Source organism: Apium graveolens, chromosome 6, assembly GCF_009905375.1.
Source record: "Apium graveolens cultivar Ventura chromosome 6, ASM990537v1, whole genome shotgun sequence".
Taxonomy (NCBI): Eukaryota; Viridiplantae; Streptophyta; class Magnoliopsida; order Apiales; family Apiaceae; genus Apium; species Apium graveolens.
In genome coordinates this window covers 271,328,335-271,345,883 of record NC_133652.1, presented here as the reverse complement: position 1 = coordinate 271,345,883, position 17,549 = coordinate 271,328,335, and the positions used below count along the sequence as shown (strand labels likewise).

Sequence of the window (17,549 nt, the reverse complement as noted above, 5' to 3'; positions counted from 1 at the left end):
GCAAGGCCTGGCGACTCAGCTGCATCATTACTTTCTGTATTTCTTTTACCAGTTGCACATCATAGCTTCCTGTTCTTTCTTTAAGTGTTAAAGCTATGGTTACTGGTACGCATTCTTGTCTTCCTTTGTTCTTACAGTTTCTGACTTGTTTATTGTTTACCTGCATGCTTTGTTTCGTTAACCGGTTATCTGGCCTGGCCTTTCTAAATTCAATATATAATTGCCTCTTTGGTGTTGTAATAGTTAGCTTTATTTCCAACATTCTTGAAGAGATAGTTTGTTATATATTATTTAGCGTAATAATGGTTAGCGAAACTGAGGTTCCCGTGGGTGGTGGTAGTAGTTCTGGTGCTGCAACTGTTGGGGCCATAGATTGGACCACTTATAGTTTCGCACAAGTTGTGTATTAACCAGTTTACCGGAGAAATTCAAAGGTGGCATCGGCTTTTCTCGCTGGCAGAAAAAGATGAAATTGTGGTTGACTATAAAGGGTTTGTGGCCGGTTGTGGAATATGAGAAACCGGTTGAAGATCAAAAGAAGGCTAAAACAGTTAAGGCTTTTATGAAGTGGGCTGAGAAGGATGGGGTGGTTAGGGCAGCTATTTTGGATGCTCTAACAAACACTTTGTTTGATGTCTATTCTATTGATGCCTACTCCGCAAAACTCTATGGGAGAAGCTAGACCAAACACATAATACTGACTCACAAGGTATGGAAAAGTATTCTGTGGCAAGGTTCCTTGAGTTCAAGTTGGTGGACAATAAGTCTATGACTGAGGAAGTGCATGAGTTCGAGATGATAGTGCATGCTTTGAAGGAGTCTGGAATGGACCTCCCTGAGAAGTTCAAGGTTATGAGTGTGATTGAGAAGCTCCCGAAGTCTTGGGAAGAGTTCTCTCTCTCCCTGAAAAGACAGAAATGAGAGATCACCTGAACCAACCTTATACTGTACATCTTGGTCCAAGAACAACACAAGTCCAAACAGGGACATGTGATGCCAACTGAGCACGGTACCTCTAAGGTAAACGTAGCAACTGTAGGACAGAAAATGAAGGCTTTTGCTAAGAAAGTGAATAGTAATAAACCTAAGAGTGACAAGGACAAGGCCAAGAAACCCAAGGCAAACAAACCATGTTGGTCTTGTGGGCAGGTTGGGCACTGGAGTAAGGACTGCCCTACGAAGAAAGCGAAGAAAACCGAGGTGGTAGCGCAAGCGAATGCTGTGCTTGGAACCGCAAGTGGGCCCGTAATGAACATGGTTGTTGGTGAGGCTACGGCTTCTGAAACCAACGATGACCGGTATGTATCCTACAACCCTTTAATATTTTCTACCTATCTGTCAAATGAATGGTTGATAGATACTGAAGCTAATGTGCATATTTGTGCTGATATTAGTTTATTTATATCTTATCAATAGAGTCATATCTTGACTATGAAGATGGGAAATGCTAGTGTTGCTCAAGTACTTGGAATAGGAAATGTGGATTTGAAGTTTCCTTCAGGACGTATACTATCCCTGACTAGAGTGCATCATGCTCCCGACATGCGTAGAAATATAATAAGTGGAAGTTATTTAGTTTCTAGTGGTTTTGAAATTTCTTTCAAGTGTAATAAAGTAGTTATTATTCATACTGGTACATTTTTTGGCAAGGGTTACTTGTCAAATGGTTTATTTGTTATTAATGCTGAACCTGTTTTGGGGAATTTGAATAAAAGTATTATTCCTTCTGTTAACTATATTGAATCCTCGGATATATGGCATGCTAGACTAGGTCACGTAAACTTTGGTGCTCTTAAGAATATGATGAACTTAGAGTTGATTCCAAAATATACCATAGAAAAGAATTCTAAATGTCAAGTATGTGTGTCTGCTAAACAAATAAGGAAACATTTTCATAACATTGTTAGGGATTCAGACTTGTTAGATTTAGTACACACTGATATTTGTGAATTTTGTGGTGTGTTGACCAAGGACCAGTTTAGATACTTCATTACTTTTATAGATGATAGTAGTATATATTGTTATGTTTATTTACTTAGACATAAGGATGAAGCACTTAGTAAATTTATTATATATATAACTGAAGTAGAAAAACAAACTAGTAAGTTACTTAAACAATTGAGATCTGATAGAGGTGGTGAGTATACGAGTAACGCTTTTAATGAATTTTGTGCAAACAATGGTATAGTTCATGAAGTCACTCCACCATACACACCTGAGTCTAATGGGGTTGCTGAACGAAAGAACAAAACATTTAAATACATGATTAATAGTATGTTGATTAACTCTGGGTTGCCTAAATACATGTGGGGAGAGGCTCTAAATACGGCTTGCCATATTTTGAACAGAGTCCCTCTGAAACACATGGATAAGACACCCTTGGAGTTATGAAAAGGCAGGATGACTAATATTAAGTATATTCGTGTGTGGGGGTGCCTTGCTAAGGTACTTGTTTCTGAACACAAGAGAAAGAAACTAGGTCTGAAAATAGTTGACTGTATCTTTCTGGGCTATCTTGAAACCACTACAGCTATGAAATTTTTAGTATTAAAATCTGACATAGATGGCATAGTGGCAAACACGATAGTTGAATTTCGAGATACTACATTCTTTGAGGATGTCTGTGATATCTCATATTTTTTTCCAGAACTATTATTATTATTATTATTATTATTATTATTTGAATATGTTTAGGTGATTTTCTGATTTGGAAGGAATAAAATGGTGGATATTTTATTCCTGTTTGACGAGTTTGTGTTATTAAATGGTTATGTGCTAATTGTTAAGTGTTGTATCAATTCTTATTAATTTCTGAAAATATTTACTTAAATGTATTATTTTCAAAAGTTTACTTGAAAATCGATCATTTTATTGATATCGGTAAATTGGGTTCATTTAGTGATATTAAGGATTAGATGAATATTAACTACTGAGTTGTATCATTTTATTTTTGTCTTTAAAAGTGATTTTATTGAAAATTTAATATTTAAATTATCTTTAAAATTATTTTTATGACTTTATAATTACAGTAATTATTTTTGGGATTTTATAAAATTTAGAAATCAATATTTCATCAATTATATAGCCCTGTATGATTTTCTAATTTCATTTATTTGTAAAATACGTATTTAATTCCAAAATCCTTCAAAAATATGAAACTCATATTTATTGAAGTTTGAAATATTCTGAAATTTTTAATATTATTTTGGGAATTTTTGGGATTAATTTTACCCGCGCGTTGAATCATTTAATTATTAAAAGCGGGTATAAAACGCGTTTCAAAAATTATTTTAAAATTACGAAATTTATGTTTTTATAAACTTCGGAATATTTGTAACATTTTAAGACTATTTTCGTGATTTTCTGAATTTATTTCAAGTGCAGCTCAGTTCGTTAATTGTAAAATGCGGGTATAGCGCGCGAGTTAAAAATATTTTAAAAATTATGAAAATTTTATTTTATTAGCTTTTAAATATTCCTGAAATTTTAGAAGTATTTCGGTAATTTTTCGAGTTAGTTTCACTCGCAAGTTTGTTCCTTATATCACGAAATACGGGTATTAGTTGCGATTCAAAAATGGTTTAAAAATTATGAAATTTTTAATTATTCCAAAAATTTTAAAATTATTTTTTATAATTTTCGGGTCATTCTCATCCGCAAGTTAATTCGTTAAAAGGTAAAATGTGGGATAAAACCAGGCTTGCAGGTAGATATCGGACACCTGTAAGATTCCAGTTACTCCAGTTATACGTGGCAATTACTCCCTCCTTCTATTTGATGCGTGTTGTGTTAAAAAAAAAGAAACAAAAAGAGAGATAAACAAAAGCCCCACCGACTCACTACTCTTTCCCCTCCCCTGATTCTCTCATTTCCCTCACGCGTGCCAGCCCTCCCCCTTCCCCTTCTGTTTCCCTCTTCTCCCCCTCCCCTGTCCCTCTCTCTTCTACGTATATTTAATTACTTTTAATTTTAAAAAATTCATATCTTACAAATCGTTTATCCAAATTTCAATTGTTATATATATAATCGATCAGCGCTTCGATACCTACACATATGTATATATATTTCGAGGTTCTGAGAAGAAAATTTGCGGAGCATATTTTCCGTTTTAATTTATTTTCGGGGCATGGAAAAAGAGTTTGGAGCCGGTGATTACTCCACATGGCATCTCAGCGTGTATATATCTAGCGCTATTAATTTCGGATTTTTCTGGAGATATTTTCCGGACATCAGATATTCTCTTCGGGGTGATCAGAATTTATTTTGGGTAACGATTCCGAAATTCCGCCTTCGTACTTGTATATATTATAGCATGTTAGTGTTTATATATTTATTTCATAATTTTTAGAAGTTTTTGTAGAAGTCGCTTTTGGCCATGTTTTTCGTTTCTGGCGTGTTTATACGTACAAATATAAATTATTGTGTGTTTTAAATTTATTGATTTTATTAGAGTACAGTTGAATTGTGTTGGTTTGGGATTGATTTTGAGGGGTATGACCCCGGGAAAAGTCCGTTTTACAAAGACGTTATTTCGAAAAAAAAATCTAAAATATTTATTTCAATTTCAAATTATTATCTTTTAATATTTTCGAAAATCATAATTTGATTCAATTATTTATAATTTGTTTTGATTAATTATTTATTCATTTAATTGATTGATTAATTCATTTAATCGATTAATTTTAATTATAAATAGTTGAATGAAGTGTAATTATTTATAATTGACCCAAATAATATTCTAATATTACTTTGAGCTTTTAAAATTATATAAAGGTATTGAATATTCAATTAATAATATTATTAATTGATTTATTCTTATCTTATTCATAGAAAATAAACGTTCGTCCGTTTAATACGAAACAAGCGCGTATAGACTCAGCAAAATATTCCGCTTTCATTTAAAATACTTTTGAGACCCAAAACCTTTTGTTTCTAAAGGTCACTTGTTTTGTAAATCGATTATGAGTCGCGTAGTGACTGAAAAATCATATTTTGACCCGATTTCAGTTTTAAGCGTAACGAGTCGAATCTTTTGACGATCCGAGTCTGGTGATATATGAATTATGTGATACATGAGTTACGTGTTTACATGCTATGTGAATTATGTGCATATGTGGGTCAAGAGTCTTGTGTTTGACTGTTTCCTTTATGTGTGGGGTATCGTATGGGTAGACGATAGGGTTTTGACATGCAATTCGTCGAGTAATTATTGTTTAGACAATTAAAGTTATATCTTTTAATTATAGATGCGGATCATTCGAGTTGATCAGGACAAGATGTTGGATAAATAATGATATGGAATGGTATTGGATATCTGGCTTCTAGCAATCGCAGGAGCAGCATATCAGTAAAGTGTTGAAAAGAAGGACGATGATGTTTTGAGACAAAATGTCAGAATAGATGCGTCATTGCGAGTATGACTAACTACTAAATCTTAAAGGCGAGTATTTCTATCATCACTTATTGTTCAAGTGATATATATTTTAAATCTTATTATGCAAGTATTGTTTTCCTTATTCTCAGTTCTGAATAGATAAATGTTTTACATATCACTGAAATAAATGATTCTGTTTATGCAAATATTCTTCTACTATTTTATGTTCAGAATAGCTAAGTGATTTTACTTATCAAATGAATGGATTTATAAATGTTTTGGGTTTTGAGAAAAATGAGTTGGTTTTGCGAGTATTCCTGCCCAAGTAAATGGGGGAATAAAAGTTTATAAGGGTGTCGAGTATTATAACCCCTTTCAATAAAATGTTTTTACGATTGGATGGTTGCGTAAGAGGCCGTGGCGGCGGTCCAGCGGAGATTTAGGTATTATACAGGATATAATACCTTTAGACCGATATGTGCCTTGGGTGCCCCATTTATTTAGTTGGATATGCTTCGACATACTGGTGTTGCTCCGCATCTGATCACTGGCGGCAACATACCGTCGTTCGAGGATTCCAATCTAAATTATTATATTGCTTTTGATAATCTTATAAGGAATGATTTATCAATTGTTTCTATTTTCGGATAAAAGATGAAATGCAGTTTTGATTCAGTTTTTGATTTTGTGGATACTTAGTTTGTTGTTAAATATCAAAGGTGGTATTAGTACAGATGATTGATGTTGACTTCAGTATGGGATGTTGTGAGCATCAAAGTTTGTAGTGATATCTAATTTGATATGACAACAAAATGAGTATTAGTATCAAGAGTTCAGTTTTGAATCCATAATCATTGCTTCTTGTTATTGTTGTTTACGATATTTCCGTATACACTGTTTTGTTTTATCTCATCAAGATTCAAAGTATTGCTGAAGCATTTCGCTCGAAAATATCAAAAAGAGATTTGAATACAGTGAGAAACAATTATCCGATTTTTAATAAATTTAATGTTTCAGCAATTATGATTCTAAAATGATCTGTGCTATTGCAGACGTCGGTTTTATACCAAAACAACTATATATATTACAATGATCTTGCTGAGCATTTCTTTCGCTCATACTTGCCTGTTTTTCAAATTTAACCTTCAGTGAGGATTAACTTGCGCTGTTTAGCCGCGTAATTTGAGGAAGCAAAGAAGAAGCTTCTGGAAGGTGGTTGGTCCAGGGTTTGCAGACTAGTGTAAGTTTTATTGTATAAAGTTGCTTATATTATATTATATTATAATTGTGTTATTTTATAGTGGGGCCTAGTATACATCTTTTCGAAGTTATACTAGCGGGTTAGTATTGAATTGGAATTTGTTGAGAAGAGTTTTAAAAGGGAGTGAAAATTTATTTATGGAATTTGGAATTCTTGTTTCTAGAACTGTAACCTTAAAAGATCTTGGATTATTTTGGGGTCATAAATGATAAATATCTTCCGCTGGCATTTGTATTTTGATTTAAAAGGTTAGTTTGGATTGAGGTTTTATAGTGACGACCAAATCCTCTGACCCCGGATTTGGGGGCGTTACAATGTCTACCCTATGAAGACTGGAATACCTGAAATGACTTCTGAGGAAGATCCTACTCACACATCGAGTTCTATTCATGATCATGTGAAAAAGATGACAAATGTGGGGGCGGAACCTAGTAGTAGCTCTATTCCTAAGGAAGTAGAGGAACCAAGGAGAAGTAAGCGTGCAAAGGTAGTTAAGGACTTTGGAGGTATTTTATCACTTACAATGTCGAGGACGAACCTTTAACTTTCTGACAAGCTATGGATTCTTCGGAGTCTAGGCATTGGAAGGGCGCTATGAAAAGTGAAATTGACTCTATTGTTTCTAATGGAACATGGGAGTTGGTTGATCTCCCTCCTGGGTGTTCTACTATTGGGTGCAAATGGGTCTTTAAGAGAAAGTTGAACCCTGACGGCTCAATAGATAAGTACAAAGCTAGACTAGTAGCTAAGGGTTTTAAGCAGAGGGAAGGAATTGATTACTTTGATACATACTCTCAGGTTGCTAGGATGGTAACAATATGAATGCTTATAGCATTGGCTTCCATCCATGGTCTTATCATCCATTAGATGGATGTAAAGACCGCTTTTCTTCATGGTGAACTTGAAGAAGAGATTTATATGGACCAACCTGAGGGATTTGTTGCATCTGGCAATGAAAGGAAAGTATATAAGTTGATCAAGTCCATCTATGGCTTGAAACAAGCTCCCAGAGATTGACATAAAAAGTTTGATGAAACTGTATTGCCATTCAGTTATAAGATTAATGAAAGTGACAAGTGTGTTTATACTAAAGTTAAAAGTAGTGAGTGTGTTATCCTGTGCCTATATGTGGATGACATCCTACTATTGCTATATATTGTGATCGTCGAACAATTATCGACAAGATTAGAAGTAAAAAGCATAATGCTAAAACAAAGAGACACGTCCAAGTTAGACTCAAGTCTATAAGGGGTTTAGTGACTGATAGGATTATTTCTATAGAGTTCATAGGAACTCAGAACAATATAGATGATCCTTTGACTAAGGGACCGGAACCTGCAGTGGTCCTCAAGTCAAGGTTGGAGATGGGACTGTCAACCCATCATAATTCATCAACAGTGGGAACCCAATACACATAAGAGGAGATCCCTCGAAGTGTATTCAATGTGGTAATAACAAGCTGTAAGGATGAATTGGTAGTACCTTTGCTACATAGATGATACTACAGTATCTGAGTCTATCCACTGTAAACCTAGAAGGTACTGACACTGCTAGAAAAGCAAGAGTGTTAAAACTCTGAATGAGATCAAGTCATTTGACGAGATAGAGGCGGTATATCTCTGGAGATGCCCAGCTAAGTGAATGTAATTGTGTGGTCACAATTAGAGGAAAGGGTTATTCCTTGAAGCATTAGACGAACAGGATCGAGACAAGACCATTAATGTCCCAAAGCCGTAGATTGGCACCATAGCCTTTGACTTGTCGTCGTCTATAGAACATGGTTATACTAAACGGATTAAGATTCAAGGTAAAACATTCAATCTGAATCTAGTAGCCGTTGAAGTAGAGGACTTAGGAGGGTTCAAACCCGAAAGGGTACCTACTCTGAAAAATAAGTCATGATGGAAAACCTGAACACAATTCTGTATGGATTTGTGGGGGATTGTTAGAAAATAGGATTTTAGATCATAATTTTAATTATATTCTTGATAATTATCCTAAAAACTAATGATTGAAAGTTGTTCAATGATATGTGAACTTAAACTTTCATGTATGGTTTTAAGAATTTTCTTAATGAAATCCATAGAGAATTAGAGTTAAACTTAGTGGCTTTAAAGATCTTGAAAAGAAAAGAATGTGTTTTATCCCACATTGAAAATAAATAAAGGGGGTATTGGCTTTATATAGTATCACACACATGGGTAGTGTATAACTACTAAGGTGTGTGATGGTGCATTGTGTTCTTGTGTGCTTCATGCGCACACACACACACACACGCACCACCGCACTGCCCCGCCCCGCCATGCACTGCACCGGACCGGACCGGGTCAGGTTGAAGGGCGATTTGGGCGAATGTCTCGGCGTCTCACGTATGCGAGGCGACCTGGGCAAGGATTTTATTTATTTGTATGATTTAATATTTTAATTAGAATTTATTTATCAGTTTGGGCTGGGTTATAATTGTTGGGCTGGGTTCAGTTTCTGAATTGGGCTGAGTCACTTTGTAAGTGGGCTTAGTCAGATTCATTGAATCTGGACACTGAACAAATAACTTTGTAACTGATCATATTTTCAAATTAAAAATTAAATCTAAAATAATGTCAGGGATTAATGAATAAGCTGTTATAATTTTATTTTAAATTCAAATTATCAGTTTTGATTTTTCTATTAATTGTATAGTTTAATTCAGATATTAAATAGGGTGGTAGTTTCACTTAGTCTCTGATATAAATAGAGGACTAAGGTTCTGAGTTTTATGTACCACACCCTACATTTTTCTTCTCCTCTCTATACTCTTTGCTCTCTCCTATATTCAGATAGTGTTTTTCCGGCGAAGTGAGGTTCCAGTCGAGGTCGAGCTTTCGAGGTGCTGTAAACTCAAAGCTCGGAGCTGTTTTATCCTGGAGGAGTTGTTGTGTAGCAGCCCAAAGCAGCCAGGTGGGGGCATCTATCTCTTCAAGAGCAGTCAGGGCTTCGAGCAAGGCCTAGCGACTCAGCTGCATCATTACTTTCTGTATTTCTTTTACCAGTTGCACATCATCGCTTCCTATTCTTTCTTTAAGTGTTAAAGTTATGGTTACTGGTACACATTATTGTCTTTCTTTGTTCTTACAGTTCTGACTTGTTTATTTTTTACCTACATGCTTTGTTTCGTTAACCGGTTATCTGGTCTGGCCTTGCTAAATTCAATATATAATTGCCTCTTTGTTGTTGTAATAGTTAGCTTTATTTTCAACAGTAGGGCAGCCATTTGATCCATATCTTCATTATTGTTGTGATCACTATCAGTATATGATTCATTATCAGGATTTGAGTCATCATCAGAATTTGATAATTCAGTATTTGACTTAGCAATCATGGCTTTCCCTTTGGAGTAGCTTTTCCTCCTAGCTTTCTCCTTTGGATTCTCTTCAACTTTGAGTGCAACTGGTCTAGCTTTTGATCCTTTTCTCTTGCTCCTATGCTCCATCTCTAGTTCATGAGTTTTCAAAATTCCATGGATCTCAAGTTAATAGTTATCCCTGATTGATGTGACTTTAAAGTCCCATTTTCCAGGAAGAGCAAGAAGGAACTTCAAGTTTGAGTCCTCCAAATCATATTCTTTATTTATAAAGGATGAGTCATTCAACAACTTCTGAAATCTGTCATAGATCACAGTTAGGGATTCATTGTCCCTTGAGTCAAAGTGCTCATATTCTTGAGTAAGTACTGTCCTCTTGTTCTTCTTGATAGCAGTTGTACCTTGACACTTTACTTCTAAAGCATCTCATATCTCTTTTGCAGTATTACATCCAATGACTCTATTGGATATAACACTATCAAGACTGCTGTGCAGAATATGTCTAACCTTAGCATCCTTCATGATAGATAAGATATCTTCATGTCTTAGTCTATCATCTTCGCTTGTTCTCCTTCAAGTGAAACAACTACTTTCAATGGTTTATGAGGACCATCATAGATCCTGTTCAGATATTCAGGATATGTGGCTTCCAAGCACATGGCCATCAAGACTTTCCAGATTGGATATTCATGCACTTTCAGGATGGGCACCTTGATTGTTTCATACCTACTCATGTTTCTGCTTATCTGTGATGTGGCTGGAGGTTGTGGCTTCGGATCCAGATTCTGTATTTCTTCTTCTCCTTTGTCTGACATGGTTGATTAATCTTCAGATCTTAAACTGTTTGTACGTTAACAGCAAACTCTGATACCAATTGTTAGACCCTTAATCAACTGTAGAGGGGGGTGAATACAGTTAATATAATCAACTCAAAAAAGCTTCAACAGAATCAACAGTTTGTATATTAATATTATAAAAACTTATTACACAAGTACTCTCTCGAAAGGATGAACAAATATCCTTTAAAGATGCTAGGTTATGCGAAAGATATAACAATGTCGCGATGCTTATAACATGAACCTAATCTGTGCTTTATATAGAGTACATCTACCAATGTATAAGGAATCATATTCTATTAACAACAAGGAAATCTATACTATTATTTCTAAGATAAAGTCCTTCACCGCCTTGAAATTCCTGTTTCCTCCTCGAAGATCAACTGACGTGACAAATACTGATTTCATTATCTGTTGACATCATTATCCGTTAAAATCATCATCCGTTGATATCCTATCATCCGTTGATATTTCATCATCTGTTGATGTTATCATCAGCATTCGTTGATGTATAAGTTCTGAAATGAACTTCTGATAGTTTCTGTTTCATATCATCAATTGCTTCTAACATACTATGTAAGCAAAAGGTTGTTAGATGCTAAGATTCGATACACCAACATGGAGAAGCTTGCATATGCTTTAATACTTGTAGCTAGAAAACTCAGGCCATATTTTCAAGCTCATAAGGTAGAGGTGCGTACCTCATACCCACTAAGGTAGATTCTTCATAAGCTAGAAGCTTTCGGAAGATTGATGAAGTGGGCTATTGAGTTGGGTCAATTTGACGTGGATTACAAGCCAATAACAGCTATTTAAGGACAAGACCTTGCTGATTTTCTTCTAGAATTTCCAGAAACCTTTTATGTGGAAGGAAATGAACGTGCCCCTCAGCCAAAAATGGAGGTTCAGGATGAGGAAAATTGCTCGCCATGGTGCACCTTATATGTGGATGGAGTGGTGAATGGTAAAAAAGCAGGAGCATGTGTGGTACTGTTGAGCCCAAAAGGACACATGTTGCACAGTGTGATTTATTTTGATTTTTATGCAACAAATAATGATGCAGAATATAAAGCCCTAATTACAGTCCTGAAGCTAGCCTTGGAAATGAAATTAGAGAATCTTAATGTTTAAAGTGACTCAATTCTTGTGGTCTGGCATATTCGTGGAGGTTTCCAGGCTAGAGGTCCACAGACAGACCTCTACATGAGGTGAATTGATGAACAAATTTAAGGAGGTTCATTTAAAGCAGATTCCAAGGTCAGAAAATTCAGATGTTGATGCTCTCGCAAAGTTGGGTTCACACAAGGAAACTACCCTGTAAGGTGTCATCCCATTGCAGGTGCAGCAGCAACCAAACATTCCCCAAAATGGAGACTTCCATAGTTGAGGTAACGGCTGAAAGAACCTGAATGAGTCCCATTTATGACTATATAGCAAAGGGAATCGTCCCAGAAGGAAAGGAAGAAGCAAGGAAATTAAAGTACAAAGCTGCTAGGTATGTGGTTTATGAGGGAACTCTCTACAAAAGGGGCTTCAAGAAGCCGATTCTGAGGCGCATATCAAGGAAGCAATGTGAATATATAATGGGAGAAATTCATGAGAAGATCTATGGTAATCATTCAGGAGGAGCTTCCTTAGCTAATATGATACTACGCCAAGGGTACTATTGGCCTACTTTACAAAAGGACTGCTATCTCTATACGAGGTCTTGTGATCATTGTCAAATGTATGACAACTTCAACAATAGGCCGAAAGTACCATTAAAACATCTTACAAGTCCATGGATCTTCTCTATGTAGGGGATTGATCTAATTGGGGAGCTTACTAAAGAAAAAGGTGGGGTGAAATATGCGGTAGTTGCAGTAGACTATTTTACTAAATGGGCAGAAGCTGAACCACTAGCTACTATTACGGCAGCAAAGCTCAAGGAATTTGTGTTTAGGGCTATTGTATGCAGGTATGGAGTACCATACAAGCTAAATTTTGACAATGGGAAACAATTTGACAGTAATGAGATGAAGCAATAATGTGAGGACCTTCACATAAATAAAGGGTTCTCGGTAGTGTGCCATCTGCACAGGAATGGTCAAACTGAGGCCATTAATAAGATTATAAAGCACATTTTAAAGGCGAAGTTGGAGGAAAGTAAGGGGTACTGGCTGGAGGAGCTACCTTGGGTGTTATGGTCTTATAACACCACACCTCGAACCACAAAAGGTAAATCTCCTTTTATACTTACCTACGGGTGTGAGGCAATGGAACCTGTAGAGATTGGAGCAGGTTCGTTTATGAGAGAGAATTATGATCCAGAAAATAATGAACTTAATCATTGTTTGTACCTGGATCAGTTGGAAGAGGTACGTGAGAATTCACAACTGAAATTGGCAGCTTATCAGCAGCGAACAAGGAAGTATTTTGATAAGAAGGTTTGAGCTCGACCTTTAAGGGTTGGGGACTTGGTTTTAAGAATGATGATGCCAAATATGAAGACTCCTGGGCACGGTGTCTTTGGTGCTAATTGGGAAGGTCCTTACATCATCAAAACAATTATGTGGGAATGAATGTACCAGTTGACAGATTTGGATGGGAAGCTGATTCATAGGGCTTGGAATGCTGAGCACCTTAAGAGGTATTATCAGTAAAATTTCTTTGATGATTATTTCAAGTAGGCCTCTTTCAGGCATAGGAAAATAAAATCAACTTATTAGATGTATGACTTGTATGAATGCATGTTATAAAGGTTTTATACATTGTATATGGATATTATGTGGAGGAGTGTCTAAGGATACATACCTCAAAATGGTTCTGATTTGTCAGTTAAATGACATGAAAGCATAAAGAAATCTTGGGAAAATATAATTTCCAGAATAGGTGGGATGTACGCAAGGAACTGCATACCTGGATGGGAAGGTATACCAAAATATGTATAGTTTATACATAGGTTGTATGATTTATACATGGAAAGACCCATAATATTTTAGCCTACGTGATTCCCTTTGGGTAGTAAGGCGTTACCTATGCAAAAACATGTCAGTTGATATGTGGGAAAAGGATGAATCTGAGTAAATACTCGATTCTTGGATAAGGTTTACTTGGGTCTGTGAACCTGGATGGATAGGTTCGTATGAAAAATATGAGTCTATAGTATTTCCATAGGTGTATGTCGATCTCAGGGAATCTGAGCTAGTGTAGATCCTGTGAGGTTTTGCATAAGTATGGTCGGAGTGTGAGGTACTTGCACAGGGAATAGGGGATTATAGAAACGCTTTTAGGTTCAAGGGCTTATGAGGATGTAAGTTCAGGTTCAAATATGAACCTTGGAATAGGAATTGGAATTGGAATGGGATTAGAGGAAGTCGGAGGACTGTAGAAGGTAGTATAGGAAAGCTGAGTGAGGTAATCCTGATCCTTTCTGATGTTTAAGTTATTTTGTTATATATCGTATGATTGCATGCGTAGAGTAGGTCGTAATAGGGTGATTAATCGTTATAGAACCTTATAGTTAATTTAAAAATATGTTAGAAAGACCTTTTGGTAATTGCTAGGAAATCTTTGCAAGTGATGGTGAGTAGACGAGTTTAGATTTAATGTTATATGTTATGTTTATATTGTGGCTTCAGTTGGAGGTCTTTTCCTGATGAGGTACATCAAATATGAAGCTTAGAATATGAACCTCTTTGACTTAACATCTTTTTAAAATAAGATTAAGTGTAAAATTGGTCTGCGCTGAGTAAATAACTTAGAATGTACTTATTAAACCTTTATTGAATTTCATTTATGTTATTAAAAGGGTTTCTGGTAGAAGACATGTTAGGTACTTTTATGGGCTAGAACCTGAACATTAGCAGCTGCTACAGCCAATTTAAAAGAAAATGTGCAAGTTAGAAAATTATTTTATTTGAAAAATGCCCGCTAGATTGAAATCTTCACATGAGAGTTGAAATGTTAGCTAGCATTTAATTAGTTATTTATAAAGAAAAATAACATTGAATAAGTTACAATAAGGTCACAGCTGTGCATCTGCACCTTAGAGTAAAACTTCATAGCTATCGTTATTTTGGTTGACCTAGGTTCACTAATTAACCTTGTATTGTGGATATTTAAGCATGACAATTTACTGATTCAGTTTTGTATAAGGAAGCTGTAGAAAAAAGCGTTAACTATGTTCTTAATGTTATGTGTTGGAATGAAAGGAAAGATAAGAACTTGCAAGATAGCAACTAAACTCTCGTAGGCATAGAAACATATCAAGTAGTTATAATTTTGATTTGAGAAATATTAAGTAATTGAGTTAAGGATAATTAGGCATTAAGAGAAATGAGTGGTACAAAAATCCAGTCTGCGTTTGTAGATGATTACTAAGGTTCAAATGCAGGTACTTAGAGGAAGAGGTCCCTAGATATGCTTATAATTGGTGTCCTAATTAAGAGTCCGAGTAACTCAGGGGGTAGATGTGATCGAAAGAAGCTTGACTTGGCCTAATTTTAAGTAAGAAATAATAGCGCTCAGGTGGAGTAATCTTTGGTGAACGTTCATTAGCAACAATAAAATATCCAAAGGAAAGAAAATAAATGTTGTAGGGTGCTAAAGGGTATTTTGGGAGTTATCTTGTCTTTACTAATACAAGTAAAAGTCGTTTAAAAGTTAAAGGAGTGGAAGAGTTGGGTATGTTCTAAAAATTTTAGTAAAGTTATTAGCATATTTTAAGAATGAAAGAGTTAGAGAAAATTATTATAGAAGGTAGATCGATTAAGTCTTAGGTAGGTCTAAGATATGTGTAACCCAAGTCCACGAGTGAAAGTTAAGAGGAGTACAGGTTCTAGTTCAGACCTTATCTTGGGAACCTTAAGCTACGCATACACACTATGCACCTTAGTAATATATGAAAAATAACGGTAAAGCATAATTTAACTAGAGATACGATAATTAAAAGCATCAAGTACGGGAAAGGGGAGATTTAATAGCATTATAACTTGTGAAGCTTTCTGAGGAGCCCATACCCTCATCACGAAACCGAAATAGTCTTGGTGCCAAGCACCGGTAAGTTCAAAAGATCGTCTTAAAATAAGATTCTTAAAAGAGAAGGGTACTTATCCATGGTGAAAGGAGTCAAGGGGTGGCCGCAGTATCAATGGCCATCTCGACGATGACATCAATGGTAGGTTCACCAGCTGGAGGATCATCAGCGCACGTCTCAGCTGAAGTGTCGATAGCTGGAGCTTCATTCGTGGTAGCTACAGCTGTGGCCTTGATAGGAGTTGCCTTTTCAGCTTCGGCCACTCTCTCTGCTTGGATCTTTACAGCTTCTTTTGCAGTATCCTCACCGAGCCTGGACCAGTCCAAATCATGGAAGATATCAATGGTGGATGTCATGAAGTCCTTCACCCCATTAGCCCATCCATCTTTAGATTTTGCCTTCTTGGCGTTCAGGAGCACAGCCTTGTTGTTGTCAACCACAGATTAAAGCTCGGAAACTTTCAGCTCCAGCTCATGGTTCTTCCTAGCCAGCTCGGCAACCTCCTCTTCTTTCTCCTTCTCAAGGGTAACAATGGCTTGGTTCAACTGACCATTCTCTTTCAACAGCTTGGATTCAGAAGATCTAATCTTGCGCAGGGTCTCTGCAGCTCTCTTCCTATCATCTCGTAAGATTTCAGGGTGGTCTTCAATTGTTGCACCTCATTCTCCAGCTTTTGATTCACACGAGTAGCTTCAGCTGTAGGAACAAGCTCTGGGCATTTTCAAGGGTAATCAGGGGTGCAGCGTCTCCTACCTTCAACTTATCCCATTGGGCGATCGTCTATTCAGGAACCTGGTTTTTAAGCATCTCTGTCAATAGGTGAATTTTCCCGGTTCCCTCAACAACTGCACCGCTCCTCAACCTTTTTTCAAACTTAGAAGCTGAAGCTCTTGCTTGGTCAATGGCAGACAGTGAAAGCTTCCTCTTTGAAGAGCTTCCAGATTTGTCTAGGGTTGAGGTGGAATGAGGAACCTTGGTGATGGGGAAGCTGCAATAGGGACAACCTCCTCTTCGTCTGAGTAGATAGCTTCATACTTGAATGTTTGTTTGATGCCAACGAGAATTCCAGATGCCATTTCTGCAGAAACAAGTCAAGAGAATTTGTAAAACGATATAATAGGAACATGTACAGAAGTTTAAGATAACCAAAATAAGACAATATAAAATATAATAAAAATGAAGCAGAAACCTATTGGTTGAGAGGTTCCAGCTCCATCAGCTAGAACCCCCTTTGAAACGAAACCATACTCTTTCATATTTTCCTCGGTTAATAAACTAGTACCATCTCCTAGCTTGGAAGACAGGTCAAGTGCTCGTTTAGCAGGCCTTAACAGTTCGCCTTTTAGCAGGGACATCACAGGGGTCTCTATAGGCAAAATTAAAGTGAAGGACGTTATTTAAAGTAAAAAGGGTTTCTTAAAGATTAGTCAGGAAGGTGGGTTGTCAATTACTTACGAGGGGACAAGTTAAAATCTTTCCTATAAGAAGGACATATGTAGCAGTATAAGAAATGTTGTTGGCAACCAGACATTCCTCTTTTGTTTCCACATATGCACTTACCTTCATGAACTCCCCATCTAGCCAGGTAAAAGCTACCTGAACCTTTTCCGGTAAGTTTCAGTTGACAAAAATATCTTAACTCATATACAGACAAAATGATATCAAACTCCCTGCGGTACAGGATGTACATACACATGGCCATTCGGTAAGAATTTGGGGTG

General features: G+C 36.3%; 1 protein-coding gene across 1 annotated transcript; it reads left to right on the top strand.

Annotated features, from left to right (window-relative positions):
• The first annotated feature begins 302 nt into the window (after window positions 1-302).
• Window positions 303-13,243, top strand: LOC141666041 (uncharacterized). Its single transcript, XM_074472027.1, has 3 exons — window positions 303-398; window positions 12,611-12,768; window positions 12,892-13,243. The coding sequence occupies exons 1-3, from the start codon at window positions 303-305 to the stop codon at window positions 13,241-13,243; spliced, it is 606 nt and encodes a 201-aa protein (XP_074328128.1).
• The last annotated feature ends 4,306 nt before the right edge of the window (window positions 13,244-17,549 follow it).